Below are 19,103 nucleotides of genomic sequence, written 5' to 3'. Positions count from 1 at the left end.
AACATATTTTTGAGACTATCATTGTCTCAGCAATATGAGAAAATTCAGATATGGAATGAGTTGCCCTAGTACTTTTTGTTGTGGTTTTTTGTTTGGTTGGTTTGTTTTGGCTTTTTTTAGCCTGGATATCTAAAATTGAGCAACCAAGGAAAAGTTTTTAATCTATCTACATTTTCTATTGTTTATTGTCTATTCTTCTCATTTCCGTAGCACCCCCCTCATCCATCCAAGCTTTCTTAGAGAAGATGTGTTCCTTCCAGGAAACCTCCTCCCATCTACCCATGGGAGCCTTGCTGAGCTGTTATCGCTTACCCTGGCTGGACATCTCCCTCTTAGTCTTGTGATCCCTATTACTAATCCCAGTGCGTTTTGGGCCATGTCTGAAGGAAGTGCTGGCACAAGTGTCTGGGGGGTAATAACAGCTCAAGAACAATGAATGAGCAAATCCCAATAATCTGTTCCAAAATAAAGAACCAGTTTGTGTTGCATGTGGCTGAGCACGGAAGGGGGAGCAGCAAGCAAGTTGGTCAGACCTAGAATTCACCCTGAAGTGAAATCTATACTCACTTGCACCACCGTCTCTTAAGCACCTCTCTGCTGTTTCAGCAAAAAAGACCCTTGTCCCAGAAAGACAAAAGGTGTTGCATTCAGGTAGGTTTCGTTAACATCATGCAAGCTTAACAGATCTACTCAGAAATCTCTTAAAACCTGAGCACAACAAATGATCCTACCTTCGTTTTTGTTGTCTTGTACCAGGGCATTTCCAGGAAGACAAATACAGCTATTATATGCTTTAGCAACCCTCTGGGATGCATTTCTGCTCGCTGCTTCTTGGACATGTTGCTCCATAAGTTTGTTTGTTTGTTTGTTTATTTATTCCGGAGGCTGGATGAGGGGAGAGAGGAAACATGTTTCTGGTGGCACAGGGCACAGACTGTAAAGCCTGTGCTTCTAAGCATTATAGGTCTTGGTTTCACAAGAACTCTGTCCTCTGGAGAGTCACAGCTAAGTGAAACTGCTCTATTACATTGTGCCAACCAGTCCATTCCTCTTTTTATACAGAGGGTTGAATTAATTTGTATTGCAAAGAAAAGGGGGGGGGGGGGGGGAGTGTTTGAGTAAGTGGATTTTCTTTCAGTACCTTCTTGCTGTGTTGTTTGTTCATATGAGAGTTGACAGTCCCTTCTCCATTCCCAAACAGGTAGAAATTTTGAATATCCACAGAAGAAACAAGTTTTCATAGCAATTTTATGGTGTATTTTCAAAGACCATCATTACTCTTACCTAATGTCAACAAGCTGGGAGCAGGTGACAGCCCTCAGAGTAGCACAAATGAAAGGAGCTCCTTAACATTCAAATGCAAGCTACCTCTCTTGCAGAGTGCTGCAAATTTCACCCAGCTGGGACAAACCGTGCTGTGAAAAAGGTAGAAAGTCGGTTAAGAACTGGACACCTGTCCCCCTCCCAGGATCTCTTGCTGGGTATTACCTCTTTAACTATATGTTATTTTAACATATGTAGAATACAAGTCTGTTTCAGAGAACTGTTCCGGAGCAGCGAGAGAGCCCAGGAGTTTGAGCAATGGGCTGTACTGGTTTGCTCTGGGACCAGTGTACAGCATGCTGCCCCTCCTTAGGAGGGGTTGTAATCTCCTGATTTAGACCTACAAGTGAGCAGAACATCTCTGCCACAGAGCAAAACACTTTTTCTGCAGAAAGACTACTCAAAGCAACTGCATGCATGATGGCTGTATTTCCCTTTCTGCTTCTCATTGTCCTAAGTTTCTGTCATTTGTATAAATGATTATGAAAGCACTCCCAGGAGACTGCACACACACTCATAAAACTACTGTAAAGAGAAGCATTGCAGGCTATTGCTAGAGGCTATTTTATTGTACATTTTGAGGAAATGTCTCGTTTTCTACTGACAAATAGGGAAACTGAGAACTCCAGAGACACGAGTTATATTCTAAACGGTGTGATTATTCTGTAGAGCTTAGACTAGGAAATGCCAGCTTTGGCATCTTTGGGGAAGGATGTGCTCTGAGAAGCAGAGGTTGCTGTTAGTAAAAAATGGGGGAAAAAATGGATCTTCATTATTACCCTGAAGCATTTGCAGGTTCCTTATTTGTGTATATGACTGGTCACAGCTTGGGCTGGCTCTTTAAACGGAGATAAGTTCCAGACTAATTCTCTGGTTTATGGATGATTGGTTTGTGCATAGGTTAATGGTTGAGTAGGTGACATTGTCGCGTGTGGCCAAGTGCACTTCTGGTGACAGGGAGAAGCAGACTCACTGAAGATGGAGCTGAGAGGACTGGGCGAAGTATGTTTTGGGAAACAGTACACTGTGTGTGTGTGTGTTTGGGGTGGCGGAATGTAGCGGCACAAGGAGCTCCAACTGAGGTTTGTTTAGAGGATGGGGTGAAATTTGCCTCCTTCTGCTGCCTTTTCTGAGTAGGTTGTGATGGGCTGCTCAACTCTGTAGGGGAGCCCTTGACTGACTTGGTGGAGGTCTCAGGTAAGGACATCACCACCCTGCTTTGTTTAGCTGCTGGGAGTTGTTTAAGAAGCTCTCTCAGAAGAGCTGCTGATTTGGGTTCCAGTTGCATTAGCTTCTACGGTGAAGCCAGTGAACTCCATAAGCATCTTCAGTGCTGTAGCACTCTGTGAGGTGGGAGCTGCGAGTACAACCAGTTTCAGTGCATGTGAGGATGAATTCTGGGGAACATAAAATGCAGGCCAAATCCCTGCACTGGTGCTGCCAGTGTTACTGGTACAAGGTGCAGAGACAGGCAGCAGGCTGCAGAGACCTCCATCAGTCCTGGAGCTGCATGCCAGAGCACTGTAGAGAGCAGAGCATAGATATTAATGAGCAGTGGAAAAAAAAAAAAAAAGTGCAGTTATTGTAGTTCTCGCAGATGAACAACTGAAACCCTGAAGCATGAAACCCAGTTGCTGTTCCAACTACAGAGTTTCAAAAAAAGGAGCTCATTTGATAATTTTGGTTTTGAGGCATAAACTGAGAGCTTATAAAGCTCCCTCCTTCCAAGCCCTCTGCTAATGACCATGCAAATATGTGTTTTTATCAGCAAACTTAAGCAGGCATGACTGAAAGACACTTGGGAGGGATGGGGAGGGGGAAAGATCTGGTATTCCTTCACTACACATTAAAGGGATAATGAAGCCCCTCAGGGAGCAGATGTGTGTGTGGTGACAAAGTACCTTTAAACTGTTATTTCTCTGAGGAGAATTGCACTTTAAAGCCTGACAATGTGGTGCTAGGCAGGTTGTGTTCATGGTACTCCTACAATGTGATGCTGCCTTTAAGAAAGGGTGATTGCTGTCTGCTTTCCACTGAGCAGGAGGAAGAAGGCAAAAAGAGACAGGTAGTAGAATGGTGAAAATCTCTTAGGATTTCAGGCTATTTGGTCTTTAGGTTTCAGTTTCAGGCTTTTCTCTCTCACATTCTTAGGACAGGTCAAACTGTTTCAGATCTTCTCTGCACGCCTTTTCTCAGTTTTCTGCAAATAAAATTCTAGTTCAGAGAATATTCCCTTGTTAAACTCAAAGTTTGCTGCCCACCTCAGTGTTTCCTACTAGGCACAAAAGTTATGAAACAAAATCCTGTCAACTGCAGAGCTGTCAGTGAGAGCGAGTGAGCCCTTTTCACAGGAATATCAGTCCAATCTGGCTGTACCTAAGAGATCTGGAAAAACTCTAAGTAATGGAATCCCTCTTTGAAATGATCCTGAACATTTCAAAACCTTCTTTTCCTGAATTTCAGTAGTCACAAATGATTTTGAGATGAAATACCTTTTCCTCCTGTGCATCAGAAACACGGCAAAGCTGCAAGTCGAGATGAATCAGGGAGTAATTTTGAGCTCTGTTCTCATTTTACCACATCTCTGCTCCCAGAATCCTTCCTCTTTGCCTGCTACCTCCTTCAGATCAGCTTTCTGCCTTTGGGATGTTTTTTTTCTTTCTATCTTTTTTTTTTTTTTTAAATAATCCCATCTACATTTCAGATGCTGGCTGCAGCTTGTTTGTAAAATAAATTGGAAGAAGGCTGCCTGATAGAAGCCTCCCAAATGCCATGATTTCCAAGTCTCCAGACCCAGTTGGCATGGAGTTGATAGTCTATCACAAAAAACACTAACACATATGCTTTCCAGTCTATTAAGAGAGTTAATGGAGCTGGTGAGAGGTGGGTGTGAGGAGAGAGTTAAGTTGGTTTTGAAGTGAGAAGTTTCCTCAGTGCTTCCAGAGACATAAGGAGAAAAGTTTTGCTTGTAAAATAGCTTGATGGGCTACTGGCTGCAAGAACGGCAGGGTCAAAGCAGTGATTGCTGGGCACACCATGGCAGTAATTAGCTCTATCCATATGAGGAAAGTGAGCTGCCAGTTGCATCCCTCTTAGACCACCCTGTAGAGGGGCAAACAGAAGAGTCACAATTTGTGATATTGCTATTTACAATCTTCTGTGACAAAGATTTCAAAGCCAGTGCATTGCTGCGCTCTCTTTCTAACTTTTGCAGACTTCAATAAAGCATTCTAGAAAATGAGAGTGAGTGAGTTATAGCTGATACTGTAAAACTCTTCACCAAGATGGATTTGACATTGTCTGGGCTCCAGTCCATTTCCCAATGGCACGTCTATTCTTCCTTGATGACAAGTGTGTCATTCCTTTTTTCTAGAGCACTAACTACTAACTCTTTTATTATCACTTTTTTGCTACACTAGGGCAGAGAGTTGAAGGCTCATAGAGGTCAGACCTCTTTTAGAGGTCTTATCTTCTTTTAGAAGAAAAGCTTGCTCTTCAGCTATAAGAGCAGCATCAGCAGAAAACTCTGGTGAGGTTGTAATTGAGTCCTGATTACACTTGGCCATTGCTGGTGCTGATAAGTGAAGAACATGAAGCAATTTGTATGCATAATCCCAGTTTACCCCAGTAGGTAAAGGGTTTATTGCTCAACTACAGAACAAGCAAAATGCAGGCAGTTTTTCTGGTTTGGGGGTTTGGGGTTTTTTTAGGAATAGTTAGCCTCAGCTGCAAAATACAGCTTATTTCCCAAAAGGAAATGGCATAGGGTGATCCAGCATATTTTTAATTATGTGTTGTAATATGAAACCATTCTCTAATTATGAATCCTCTTAGTGTTCATGTCTCTGCTGTTCTCCAGGAAGGATTTCTAACATGATTCTCTGATTCTTGTGAGCATGCAGTTGAACATGCTACGTCCTTTTGTAAAACATTTCCTGGATCTACATCATCTATCTATATCAGCAAATGGGAAGATCTCTTTATTTTGAGTTTCATGCAGATACTCTGTGAGGACAAATGATCTTCTGGGAAACATTCATGTGCACACTAGAGCTCAAGTTTTTGAAAATATATGCAGTTTGCTACTTCTTTCCATGGGCACACAAACAATCAATTGTGTTGCAGTAGATGTGAACAGCTGGTAAAATCTATCTGTTGGATTTCAGGAACCTCCTAGACCTCGCTACATCAGAAATTAATCTTTCTCAATCTGTCAAAGCCTGTGACCAGATTTCTGTCTGGTTGCTGATTTCTCTCCTAATTACTTTCTGAGTCATTTGTACTTTGTTGTTTCCTTTCTTGCTGGGTTGGAGAAACACCTTAGGATTGATCATAAGTGATGTGCAGTCTATACCCTGGTTCCTATGCTACAAACCTGGCAAGGTCTGACTTGCACTGTGGTCATACCTTGATCCTTTTTCTCCCTAATGTCTTGAGCAATTTCAGAAGATGACAAAGATTCATTCCTCAACAAGCCCTGTATGAGAAAACACCCTTTTGTACGTTGTCCCTTTGCCCTACCATCAGTGAAATGTAGAACTGAAGCTACCATCCATCACTGGCTGGACACTGAGCCTGCTTGACATTTCAGCCCTTTCTGGCATCTCTTCTTCCACTGAACAGTGGACCCAGATTTACCGGGTTTTGCCTTCAAGTTTTCCTTTTGTGCAACCTGAGGTTTTCTGATGCTGTAGCAAGTCAAGTCCCCTGCAAAGTCACACATAAGCTGAGGAGGAGGTCCCACCAAGCAGAACCACTCAGATTCCAAGTCCATCAGGGTGCCAAAGGGTGGACTTGGGAAAATTCAGTCTCGGATATGTGAGAAATGCATTGTTTTACCTTCTTGGTCTTTTGGAGCCACTCTTGTGATAGATTGATACAGGCATGCAGAGGCAATCAGTAAACTGCCTGCTCTTACTTTATGAATATCAACTGCTCAGGGCATTCATTTCAGTAGTTGTTAGCAGGACAATGGAGCAGTGCCGAGAAACCAAGAGTATCCCTCAGCCATACAGGAGCTGCCTAAGCTTTTGAGCTTGTAAGCTAGCTACCAGCGGGCTGAATTCACTGAGGAGAGACATTGTGCGGTAGAGAGTGTCCTTACCAGCCAAGAGACAAGACTGCCCTAGAGACGGGGGTCCTGGTACATTGAGAGGTCTAACCAAGGGCCAAATTTTTTTTCTGCTTTGAGATCACTCCAGAAAGTATTTGCTTGCAATTTTTTTTCTTATTTCCTTCCACACATCTCTTTGTCTGTTGCAATGTCTGAATAAGGTCCAACTGGTTTACAAATTTCTTTGTGCTGCCTGGCTGTTCACTGTCATTCCCAATGGGGAAACTGGTCATACAGAAGGTATTCAGCATAGCATGTGGAGGAGGAATGAAATCTGGTAGGAAGGCCTGGGGAAGCTGCCACTAATGCCTGAGATGTAGAGAGAGGGTCAGCACATCTTAAGGCTCTCAAGTGTGTGTGAAATCCAGGTGTAGTTTTCTGATGGGTTTCTTCCCACCAGAAAGTGCGGGAATCCTTCATTCTTCCTGCTCTGCTCTTTCAACACTGGATTCTTGTTGCTTGGCACCTCCTAACCCTGTAGATAGCTATTTGTTCACTGAATTTTTCTCACACAATCTGGGAAACAGAGTCCTTCTGTGAGCTTTAATGTATCTGTGCATTTTAATAACGAATTACTGTTGATTTTGTACAGATATCCCTATTTAAGAACTTCAAAGTCTTTGGCGTTTCCTCCCACCCTCCAGACTTTGTACTTTTTGCTGTTGCTGTTGTTGACACTCCCATGCGATTCAGCCTTGGAGAAATAAATATTTGTTTAGCTGTTCTCCTGCTGTGCCTGCTCAGTGCATTTGCTTAATGATGACTTCAGTTCAGCTTTGCAAGGAGTTTAGGGCAATAGATTCTCCCAGAAAAGCAAGAGACTCATTTGCGGACAACTTTATCTGTGTTCTTTCTCCCCTTTTGCCCCCCTCCTCCCATCCCCTCCCCGTTTTCCCCAGATTACAATTTGATTAATTAAATGTGCATGCAAAAGGCTCTTTGTTTGCCATGATAATACATGGCTTTTCATAGCCTTTGTTTGAGCATTATCAGTTGTCAAGATCAGTTCTGGTGAGGAGTCAAAATTTTGCCTGTTTATTTCTCCACTCCATTTATCTCACCTTGAAACAGTGGGTAGAAGGTTGGACTCAAGCAAGTACTTGCTGCCCTTCCTTGTCATTACAGATTCAAGAAGATTTAACTAATTTTCTTCTTTTCGTCTAAAACATCAAATCACATTCTGGCATATAGCATTTGCTTTAGAGCCAAGCCCAAGCTGCTGTATCAAAACATGCATGTGTTCATATTTGAAAGGTTTATTTTATGTTTTCTCTACCCCAAACTTCTTGAGTCAAATCAGAGATCTTACTTTTTACTCAAGACATCAAGTTGGTCTATGACATCAGATTTTTTTCAAAATGAGGACAAAGTTAACCTCCAAAATCTACATTTATGCACCTAAATGAAGGTTCAGCTTCTTTTTATTCCTGGAAGTGTGGCACTACCTGACAAAGAAATGAACAGGCGATTTTATTAATGCCATTGCCATTTCAAGTAATTTTGCACAGCTGAAATTAGAACTATTCTATTAAACAAACATCCCCCCCCCCAAAAAAAAAAGAAAAAAATCCCACAAAACAAAACCAAAAACCCCAAACCCCACAAAATAGCATTATAAAAATTGAAACTCTGGAAAGATCCAAATCTCATTTTCTTTTTTCTGCCATTTACAAAACCTTCTTCCAATTATTTAAACTACTTATGCTTCACTTTTGAAATATGGCAAGTATAATTTTGCCAATAACTAGACCCAACTCTGAGTTATTTTCTGCCAGAAAGCAAAAATCACTTCAGTGAAGTAATACATCAGACTCTCTCTTCATCTATTTCCAGCTGATGAGGTTTCAGCTTATAGCAGAGATTGTTTTTTATTAGGCTCTGAGTACATGACCTGGCACTTGTGCAGTTGAGTTTCAGACTATTATCACTCCGGTCCTCAAAGTCATCCCACTGCCTTTTTTTTTTTTTTTTTTTTTTTTTTTTGGTATGATATTCAGAGCCTCCTCCATAATGATGATTCATTCCACAGTGTGTCATCAGCAAATTTTGTTGGCATGGTCTTCCTTTACTGTGCCAAGAACTGTGATGAAAATATTATGTAAGATTTATCTCAAGAATCATCTATGAGGAATTCAACTCATAACCTTCCTCTAGCCTGATAACTGAAATAACGGGAAATAGAGCTGAAAGGGACCTCATGTCCAAACTGTATCCCAAAGACATGAACTATGCTCAGCAGATACTTGTCCAATTTGTTCTTAAACATAGTTGATGAGATACCATAATCTTCATAGATACTCCATATCAGTAACTGAGTCTCCTAATCACTGGAATACTTCTGTCCTTAATGTCTGCCCTGAATCACTTCTCTGACATATTCCTCATTTTCACTGTGCTAAACACAGCCATAGAATCAGCTCATTCCCCTTGTGAGTGATGCTTCTCCTCACAAACCACAATACCATCTTCTGACATGTTTGTTTTCTTCTTCCTTTGAGCTGGCTCCATACACCCATATTCATCAGCTGATGCTTTCATGCATTGAAAGTTGCACCACAGGCATTCATTTGAACATGAAGCACGATCCATTGAAATCGATGTTTACTTGACTTATGAAGCAATCCCCAGAGCCTGATCATCTTCCTTTATGTTTCTGAATTCTAACTGAAGACAAAGCTTCCCTCAGTTTCAGGGTCTCAGTAGTCTTTTGAAGGCTTCTTTTGCAGGAAGTCAGAGAACGTTCCCTCTTGTAGACCTCCTTAAGTATTTTATTCCATATATCAAATTAACAATTAATTTCCCCATCAGTCCTTATAAGCACTTTACCTCCCTGTCCCATAGTTATTCAGAATATCCTCAAGGTTTCTGCCATGTAATTTGGAGGAAATTATATGATATGTACATAGCAGAATGCATTCTGTGTACAATTTACCACAAAGCTAAATATTATGTTACCACAAAGACAACACGTTGCATTTGGAAACTCCTATATATAATGCTAATAAGAAACCCAGTTCCATCTTTTTCTAATTAACCTGGAAAGCCTTCCTTTTTATAACAGGAGAGAGACTTCAAACCATTCAGAATGTTAATAAACCCACAGGTATTTCCATTCTTTATATCTTCTGGTATAAACTATTCATCCAAAATTGTTGTTCATTTCAGTATTAGTCTGATTTTCTTAGTCTAGAGAAGTTCTACATTTTGAACCATTGCATCTATTTTTATTTTTTTTTAAATAAGGAAGAAATCTTATTTTCCCTGTTTTGGAAAAGAGATGGACTTGATAAATACTAACATTGTGTTAGCGAGAAAAGATACTAGCCTTAAGGCTCAATAGGAGGACCCTGGATAGCTCAAAGAATTCACCGTGGGCACAATGACTGAACCGTAAGCTATGTTAAGGGTCCTTTATGTTTCACTGGCAACATAAAAGCCTTAAAGCAGGAGCTATTAAGGCCTTTTATGCAACAGATCCAAGTTGCATAACTTTTTCTTTCTTCTTTTTTTTTTTTTTTTTTTTTTGTGGTGGTCACTATCTTGTGCTGAGCCCAGATTGACGCAGTCTAATGGTTATGAGGTTGTGAATAGAGTCTGATAACTAAAATGAAATCAGAATCCATTTTTCTGTCTAGTTGGTAGGAACAAGCTCTGAGACTTCAATCAACCTGAAGATGAGTTCCCCTTTAGTCTCCGGATGTCACGCCTTCAAAGGAGAGCTAAAACTCATTTATGGAAATACTTGGATTCCTCCCCTCCACCCCTCAAATGAATAGTCATAAAGCTGTAGGGTTCTTAAAGCCAGATCTTCAGTAATAGCACAAAATACTGCCTTTTATACTGTGCTGCTTATGCTGTAAAATAATGCAGTATATTTTTCCACCCAGAGAGCAACACCCAGTTAACATTTAAGTTAGTGAAGTGGAAATTTGTGTGACCTAATTTAAGAACCAGTCAAATGTCTTAGGTGAGAAAGTTTCACTAAAACGTAAATGCCACTGTATTTCTACTTTGCTTAAAAGAGTCCAGGGTAAGGGGCGGGGGACAATGGTTATGATACAGGGGAATGCAGCAGAGAGAAGGAACCCAATATCCAAATAATAGTCCAGCTTAACTTTTGAGAATGGAGGGTCTGGAAGGTTCACTTTCAACTCATGCATATGACAGGCTTTCTTTGTGTTATCCAAAAGGGGAGGAGAAAAGCTGGTGTTACTAGCGAACTGAGATTAATTCTGTAAAAGTCTGCAAGGCATTATTTATAGTCTGTGTGCCAGAACTGTGTTTCCATTAATGGTCTCTCCAGGCCATGCTCAAAAAATAGTGTAGTCTCACATAGCGTAAATGAGATTTGGCAATGTGAATTTAACTGTTTTCTATTTTATCAGACTCCTTCCCAACCCTTCCCTTATTCCACACATGAACTCTCTTCATGTCTCTGTGTTCTTCCTCCTGCAGTCCAGTACATCATTCAACAGAGATGCTGTGAAAGCAGGAACAGGCCGGCGTTTTCTTGGTGGGCTGTTAAATGATACATCCTACTGCTACACTCTGGAAGTCTCATTCTACAGCTACATATTGGGTGGACCTAATTCTGCTGTCCCCTACACAGAAGAAGCATGTATCCTTTTGAAATCCTTCCTCCTCTTGCAGCACACGTGAACTGGGCACTTAAGGTAAATACTTCTATCTTAATAAGAGTTTGCTGAGATAGGAACACACAAGTGGAAATGTGAGTCTGCTCCTGATGCTTTAATTTCCCTTGTATTGATTCTCCATACTGTGGAAATTCAAGAAGAGAAAGGCATATTAGATCAAATAAGCCATTTCCCTCTTGTAGGAGATTGGCTCACACACTTGTTATAGAAACTAGTTGTAGAGAGCCTGTGATCCATTCCCTTCCAGAGTCTTCCATTTCTTTCTTCATTTCTCTCCTTATTCTCTCATTATCCCTGTGTTTGTATTATTGTTTTAATAGCAAGTTGAAAGTGCATCGTTGGTACTGAGTTAGAGTATCTTCTCCGCCTTTGAATCACAGCCAAAAGACTCTAAAGGATCCATTAGGTTCTGCAGCTGCCCCAGGGCCAGGTCTTTAATACCGGTTGACAAAGAAATGGAAAGCGACCTCTGCAAACAAAACTGACAAAGTCGTTTGCATTTTTGAGCACTCAAATAGAAGCAATGTCTCATTCCTCAAAAAACACATATCCACCTGGCTATCTCAACGTATCAACAATTTGTAGAATTGTTCTGACTGGTCTTATGATCTGTTTTTATGTTTTTCTTTTTCTTTTTGTCACCATGCTCACTCAAATAACCTGTGCCTATACTTCAAGCTTGGGTGTGTTATTTCATTTTGTCATTTTATCTTGGTAGCTTTTGGAATTTCCACAGGTTTAGAAACACTGCAGAGGGAGAAAGATTAGCGGTGATTGCTTATTTACCTCTCCACTGCATTTTAGAAGTCGGGGAAGGTTTACAGCTTTAGGGTAGCAAGGGGGAAACTTGTATGAGACATAATTCTTCACCATCCATGCATATGTACACACTGTGTGGGAATAGGAGTGAGGAACAGGGAACAGGGAAAGTAATTCTTAATCATTTGGGGTTTTCTGGTTTGACTTCTCCACTGAAAGTGAAATTTAGGGGAAGGAAAGGGTTGAATATATTAAGGTGACTTATCAGACTTAGGCATTTGGAATACAAGCTCTTTTTTGCCCAGTAAGGTTAACTACTTCCACGGAATACCTTCTTGCAACATACACATATGTAGTATATCTTGGTACTGAAGAAAAAATTGTCATTACTGTTAGGTGTAAGTATTTATTTTCTCATGTTGGCATTTTGGCATTTTAAGAACATGTGCCTTAGTTTCACCTTTAATTTTCCTCCTCACTTAGTACTCATTGTACTGACAGCTACTTATTTATCTTCCTTATTTATCAAGAACAGTTTTTGCAGTGAGGAGTGGGAAGAGTCCCTATGCAAATGAGATCATGATTCCCTTGAATATGTTTTTCTTCACGACTTGTAGGTCATGCTGGCTTAGTGTCCTTTTCCATGAAGATTTTTGTTTTGTGCTTCACACTACAGAGGTTTCAGGTGTGGGGTCTAACATCTCTATTTGCTTGGCTTGCCTTCTGCAGACAGAGCTGCATCATTCTCAGTTCATTCACTGTGACCATCAACAGCTAGGGCACAGAAAAAAGGCCCCAGATCAGAGATCCTTCTTGGTGGTGATGGATGGAAAGCTCAAGCAGCAGCTTGATTTCTACAGTTACGGTTTCACCTAGCTGAGTGAAAAAGGAGAAGAAGCTGGCTTTGACCCGCCTGGCAGACAGCAAGCAGGGAAGGCTCTTTGCCCATGTAGTACACTCCACTGGCATTTTGCCCTGGTAGGTTTCATTATTTCCTTTTCAATGGAGGGATTCTATCAAGAGTGCTGCTTATGACAGCTCTTCCTCATGTGTGCAGTTTCCTAGTTAGAGAAAGAAATGGAGCTGCTTGAAGCAGTCTCTAGGCTGGTCTGCTCTAACACAGGAGTGGCTGGATTTATGCACATCCTATCCTGGCAGGGGAGAAGTTTCATATCACCGAAGTGCCTGTGACCAAAAGTAAAACAATTGCAGAACGTTCCAATTTAGCCTGAACAGCTCTTCCAAGCTATTTGCAAGTCAGTGATTAATTAATGCTCAGATTTTTTAATGGACCTGAACCAAAGACACAGCCAGTCAGCTCATATTGGCCTCCAAGGACAGGCATGCTTCTATTAGCTATCTAGCTACATGCAGGCAGCAAGTCAAGCAAATAAATGAAGAAAATACAGCGAGCCCAAAAACTGTGAACTGATAGGGCAAGTATTCAGAAAATCTGCCTTCAAAGATGTATTTCTTACAACTTTGTTCATCCCACTGTGATGTTACTGGGTTGTGGAGTTTTTTGTTTTGCTTTGTTTTGTTTTGTTTTTAATAGAAACAGGATCAGGGAGGCTAGAATCGTTCCAATCTTCTAGTGTTGGATTAAGAAGTGCAGACTGAGACTCAGCCTCAAATTCAGGGAACCCATGGCCTTGAACAGAGACTACAAAGCAGATCACACCCCACATTCAGAATACTGGTTCCATGTAGAGACCAAAACAAATGAGGATCTCCAGGTTCTACAAAAATACTAATTTAGCCTAATGTTGTTCCTGTTGACAGGTGAGAAAACTGAACAAACTCTGAACAGTCTTCTGTTTGCACTGGTGGCATGTAATTCTACCTGCCAGTTTCTTCCCTTACAGCATTCATGGCAAATAAGATCATAGTACCACTCCCTTTGATGCCATTATATAAGTGGATTAGGTTTGTTGGGTCTGGGTTTTTTTTTAAATCTCTTCATGTACCTCAGGGTTTACGTGCTCACTCTGTGATCTATACAAACATCTACGTGAGCCTGTAATAGATATGTTTCTACATATCACACTTGTGTGACTGAAACATACTTTGTAATTATTGAGATAAATGGATATCTTACATGCATGAAAATGGGAGACAGACTTTCACTCTGGTAAGTGTTATTTGAATTCAGACATTGTTAGTGTGGACAGTAACTTTTTTCAATAAGAAAGTAAGAAAATTTTTTAAAAAGGAAGGGAAGATACCATTAAAAGTGGAAATCTGTTCCAAACTACTCCAGTTTGCATGACTGAATGTATTCTGCTAAATGAAATACCTCAAAGATTCAGAATTTAGAGGATTACACCTGGTATGTTCTGTAAAAACAAATTTGCCCCTGAGGCTGCACTATTTAAATGAAATCCAGGAGTGAAGGGTCTTCCATCAGTCTGTGCAGGGGGTATATGTTTGGGACATATATGGTGGGATAACAGCATCCTGTGGAGTATTGAATTTCTGGCCTCTTGTAACATAGAGAGTTAACATGGTTGCATGAATGTCTCAGGCCTCAATTAGCATTATATCAGTAATGGTTACTGCTGGAGCGTCTCTTGTATTTTCATCCTGCAAACAAAGCACTGCATCAGGTGTAACTTCCTGAACGCCCTGTTACACATTCCTTCAGAGGTACGTGTGTGCGTGGTAGGTCTGTGTCTAACTGATATGTACCTGGTGTACGAGAAACATTAGGGATATGTTCTGTAAGCCTGGCTCTGCAGAATACCCTATGATAACATGTGCTGTAGATAACAGTGAATGGAGTCTGTTTCGGAGGCATAATAAGAGGATTGTAGGCTTGTAGGTTAGTTGCCTGGAAGTGGACAGAGAAATGTTTAAAACCCTTCTCACATGTGCACACATTTGGTGGTAACTGATTAAAAAGGCAGCACAGCAACAGTTTGCTCAGCACCAGGTGAAGAAGCTTTAAAATGAGCTGATATGCTTCCATTAAATACCATGTTTTACTAAGTATTTACAGGGCTTATGACACAAGGCATGTAAACTGCTCTGTTAACATTCACCACCAGCAGCTCAACTGCTGAGCTGTCTAGATACACACCAGCCTCATAGCTGGACAGGGAACATGGGATAAAAGAGGGGGAGGAAGGATGAATCCCCAGCTGTAGGACTCTGAGTGCTGCTCTGATAGCGCACCCAGAATTGCTTTCCACTGCAGCTGCAGATCAACAGCCATCACAGCCTGACCCGAGAGTGGCCAGTAAAGGAGTCTCACATCAACAGTTAGAAAATCTATTGGGTTCATTTTTTAGAGTGTTTGAACTGGATCCCTGCTGCACAGCAGGCAGCCCATAAGAGAGCATAAGAGGTTTTATTCTTCCAAAGCCTAGCCAGGAGGTAGGAAGATAGAAACGATGGAAATGATGGTTCCGCTTTGTATGGCTTTTCTAAGCACATCACTTCACCTCTTTAATATCCTCAATATAAAGAATTAATTTAATGAAACATCTTTTGTAAAAAAGAAACAAACAAAAAACTCCACTTTGGAAGCCATGGGTAAAGAACCCAGAAGAAAGAGGCATTACAATATTATCCCAAAGTGGGTCTTCTCACATTACAAACAGCTGAGAAATTATCTCAATACTTTAAAACACTATAGCTGAACCAACTTGCAAAGATATCACTTGGTATTTTCCATTTCACTGAATGTGTTGAATTGGAAGCTTAAACAGGGCGTACTTGTACTGCTGAACTCTCTCTTCTGTTTATGGCCATAAAAAAAAAAAGTATTCATGTGGCTACAGCCACAGAATGAAAGCTTGGATTGACTAGAGTCTCTTCAGGTGCTCAACAGGAGCTCACATCTTGGACTTGTGGCACAGTTGGGACCACTGGGTTCACTCTTATTCTTAATTTCAAGCAGAATATCAGCCTGCTGTTTGAGTGGGGACTTGAGAAGTTAAATCCCCTGTAGGAAAGAGTCATTTGCTTATACCCAAATTCCTTTTAAAGAGTACTTGGATCTCCGTAAATGCCTGTCCTGGGGAAAAGAAGTCTGTATGCGAATTACAATTCCAGTAAAAGCATCTATAACTTTTAGAGTTTTGTGGACCTGGCAGGCCTCTAGGGCAAATGTATTTGGTTATTTTGGGCTTTTTTACATTTCTTTTTTTGGCAACTGCCTGTCCTGATCCTCCTAGCTCTCTTAGTGATATCCTTAAGAAGAAGATCCTCATGAGCCAGATTATGGCCCTTGCAGGTTCATTCCCACCCAGTAAAGGCAACGTTACTAGCAAAAGCCAATGAGGTATGAAAGGCTGTGCTGATAAAGCTGAGGGAGCTCTGCAGACGTTATCCAGTGTGGTTTATGTTTGAACGTTAGTTAGAGCTTGTTGCCAAGATGACTTCAAAGTAAATTGGGCATATACTCAGGAAAAGACCTCCAGAGGTCTACATCTTCATCCTTCTTCTGCTAAGCTCCTAGAAACAGGCTCCTTTCTGTGTGTTGCAAAAAGTGGGATTAATCCTAATCCTGCAGATTTTCCTAAGGGCGACCTCCTTGCACATCACCTCTCTGGCATTTGGTTATTTCTCAGTACCATGTTTTGGGCTGTCTTTGAGGAAAGAAAACAAAATCCTCTTTCAACTCCCCAGTCTGTGTGAAAGTGTCAAGGTTTACAGCCACAATTTCAAATGCTCTTAATATTACTGGAAGCATAGAGTTAAATTATAGAGTTGTAAAGTTACTTTATAGTGATAATGCTGTCAAGCATCAATATCTCTGCCCCAGGGCACCATGGAAACTCAGTTAATGATATAAGAAGCTGATATTTTTCAGGGTTGCAGCTGTTGGCTCATACCCAGAAGGAATCTGTGTGTTCATATCAGGTATATACAGGGGGACCTGCTCAAAAAAAATTAAGAAACAGTGAAAGTATGTTTAATGAAGTGCAGTGGAATGGAGGTGCAAAGCAATACATGATGTTGCAGTATGCACACCTCTTTCCCTCACAGAGTTCAATACAGCGGACAGTGCTGTAGGAAAATACTTGTTTTACTGTAAGAGAGGGTGTTTGTGGGGTAGATTTATATGTACATTTGTTTATCTAGTTGCCTGTAGCACTGACTGCATCAGTCTATGCAGACACCATATGGGAGTATCAGTAAGGAAATGGAAATTAAGGCAAGTGACGACAGTCAGTTTAGGAATATGTATAATTTTTGTAATGGATTTCTTAGCATCTGTATCCCAAAGTGCTCTGATAGCCTCAGATGAAAGATGCTATAAAAGTGCAAAGTGTTATTATAAAGGTGTATTTTTCTTTCAAAGAAAGGGGTTTTTTTGATTTTTATCCCCCCTGAAATGTAGAATATCAGTCTTGGAAGGCATCTTCAAAGTATTTCCTGGGGATTTAACCATATGATTCCAGTTACCTTTTGGCTAAGAGCCAGATATCAAATACCATGCATGTGAGTGTGGAAATGGTCTTGCAGTTAATTGCTGCAGCAAGTGTGGGCTTGAGTAACTGGTTCATTTCTCTGTGTGTCCAGGTGCTTTGCATGCTGCCTGTTTGGTAGGCATTGGCATGGCTTTCTGTGGGGAAGGAGGGAGAGCAGCTCAGACTCACAAGCCTGTTTTAAGTAGAAGTGAAAGGGAGTTTGTAAGCTGAGCATTTAGTCTTGAGGGGAATGAAGCATCAGAGGTACTGAGAGCCTACCTGTGCGATCAGATTTTAAGGCACAAGTTAGACTGAGCATCATGGTTTGCTCCAGAGTTGTGTTGTCCTGAGCATTGTAAAGGAGGACCCCATCAGGGTGTAGATTAATTTCCTTCCTCTTGTGTACACAGGTTTCTTTCCCAGGGATACTAAGGTACAGGGAAGAGAAGAGATGGTTGTTGTGGGACCAGAATGTAAGCAGGGTGCATATCCAGACCCATAGAAATGCTCTCAAGTCAGTTTTAGACATAAATGCAGGAGCTTGTCTTCTTTGAAGAGCAGAAAGACTTCAGTGGCTGTGAGCCTGGACTAGGGGATTTGCACAGGTCGACTTGAGAGCCATCAATATTTACAACTTATTCAGGAACAGGGACCTTGTGGACAGTGGGAGCATAAGCATCTTAGAGAGACACATGTGCAAATACCATCCCTGCTTCCCACCAGCTGTGTTCAACTGAGGGCTGGCGGAGAATGTGGTCTTTGGCCTAGGTAGGGCTGTATCTAGTGGCACGGGAAGACTGATCCTTATAAGCCAGCCAAGATGAGGAAGCCCAGCTCTAAAAATGATGTTATATCCAATGCAGCCTTTGGGGTTTCTGTTGAGACACTGCATGCAAACTGGTGCCAAACTGTCACTGAGGTTTTACTGATTGAAATCCTCATCAGTCCTTTCCATTCAAGCTATCAATGACTTATGGTTGCTACCAGGCCAGCTAAATCTGTGGCCTGCAAGCACAGAACTCTAATTCAAAATGGTTTTGATGGTGGTATAAAATACCATAAAATTTGCCAGTTAATAATAAAAATTGTTACATTTTGCTATTAGTATTCCTTTTGCACACAGGAGAAAATAACTTAGACCAAGCACAAGTTAAGTTGATTACATCAGCGATTGCAGAGTTGTGGCTAATATAAACAAGGGGGGAAGCTCTCTCCAGGCACTGCTATCCCTCTTGGAACTGGCTTTCAAGGTTTTGAACACCCCTCTTATTAACTGGCTTTTCTATGAACTTGTATTTTTCCTTTGTCTTATAAGCAACTTAGACAAAACTAAGCATATAGAACTGATAGTGAGGCTCTTGGGTGCTTAGAACACCATACAAATGCTATTAGACCCATAGTTAAAATAATTCTTTGGTAAATGTTAAATTCCTATTAGTAACACTTGCTAAACTTAAGTGCAAAGGAAAGGGCAAGGCTAATCTGAAAGGCAACGGAGAGCAGGGCTTAAAAGATATTAACAATTTGTTGGAAATGTCTGAGGGGAGTGGTTAATATGAATAAAGAGTAACGTCTGTGGGTTGAAGATTTAGGTTGGGAGAGGGCTTTAGCCAGTGCTGTGCTTTGGAGCTTTCCCAAATGTCAATGGGAATGAAGAGAAAAAAGGCATTCAGAATGAGGCGTTTTTCAAAAAGCAATAAACAGAAAAATTGCAGTGTCTCTGTGATAGGTCTCTGCTTTCCTGCCAGCCTGTAGTGGTGGTTTTGTGTCTCCATGTTTGTCATCTTTTTTCTCTTCTCTGTGTCTCTTCACTTCTGGCTGAGTCTTCTCCCTTGT

The 19,103-nt window shown here is 41.0% G+C and overlaps 1 protein-coding gene across 1 annotated transcript in view; it reads left to right on the top strand.

Moving 5' to 3' along the window:
• The window catches only part of AGBL4 (AGBL carboxypeptidase 4), a 957,921-nt gene that overhangs the window by 857,001 nt on the left and 81,817 nt on the right, over nucleotides 1-19,103 (top strand). The window contains exon 10 of the mRNA XM_075037073.1: nucleotides 10,892-11,054. Coding sequence (XP_074893174.1) covers nucleotides 10,892-11,054 — 163 coding nt within the window. The remainder of the gene's footprint in view (nucleotides 1-10,891; nucleotides 11,055-19,103) is intronic.

The sequence above is a fragment of the Buteo buteo genome, chromosome 10 (assembly GCF_964188355.1).
Source record: "Buteo buteo chromosome 10, bButBut1.hap1.1, whole genome shotgun sequence".
Classification (NCBI taxonomy): Eukaryota; Metazoa; Chordata; class Aves; order Accipitriformes; family Accipitridae; genus Buteo; species Buteo buteo.
This window is presented reverse-complemented; position numbering and strand designations above follow the sequence as displayed.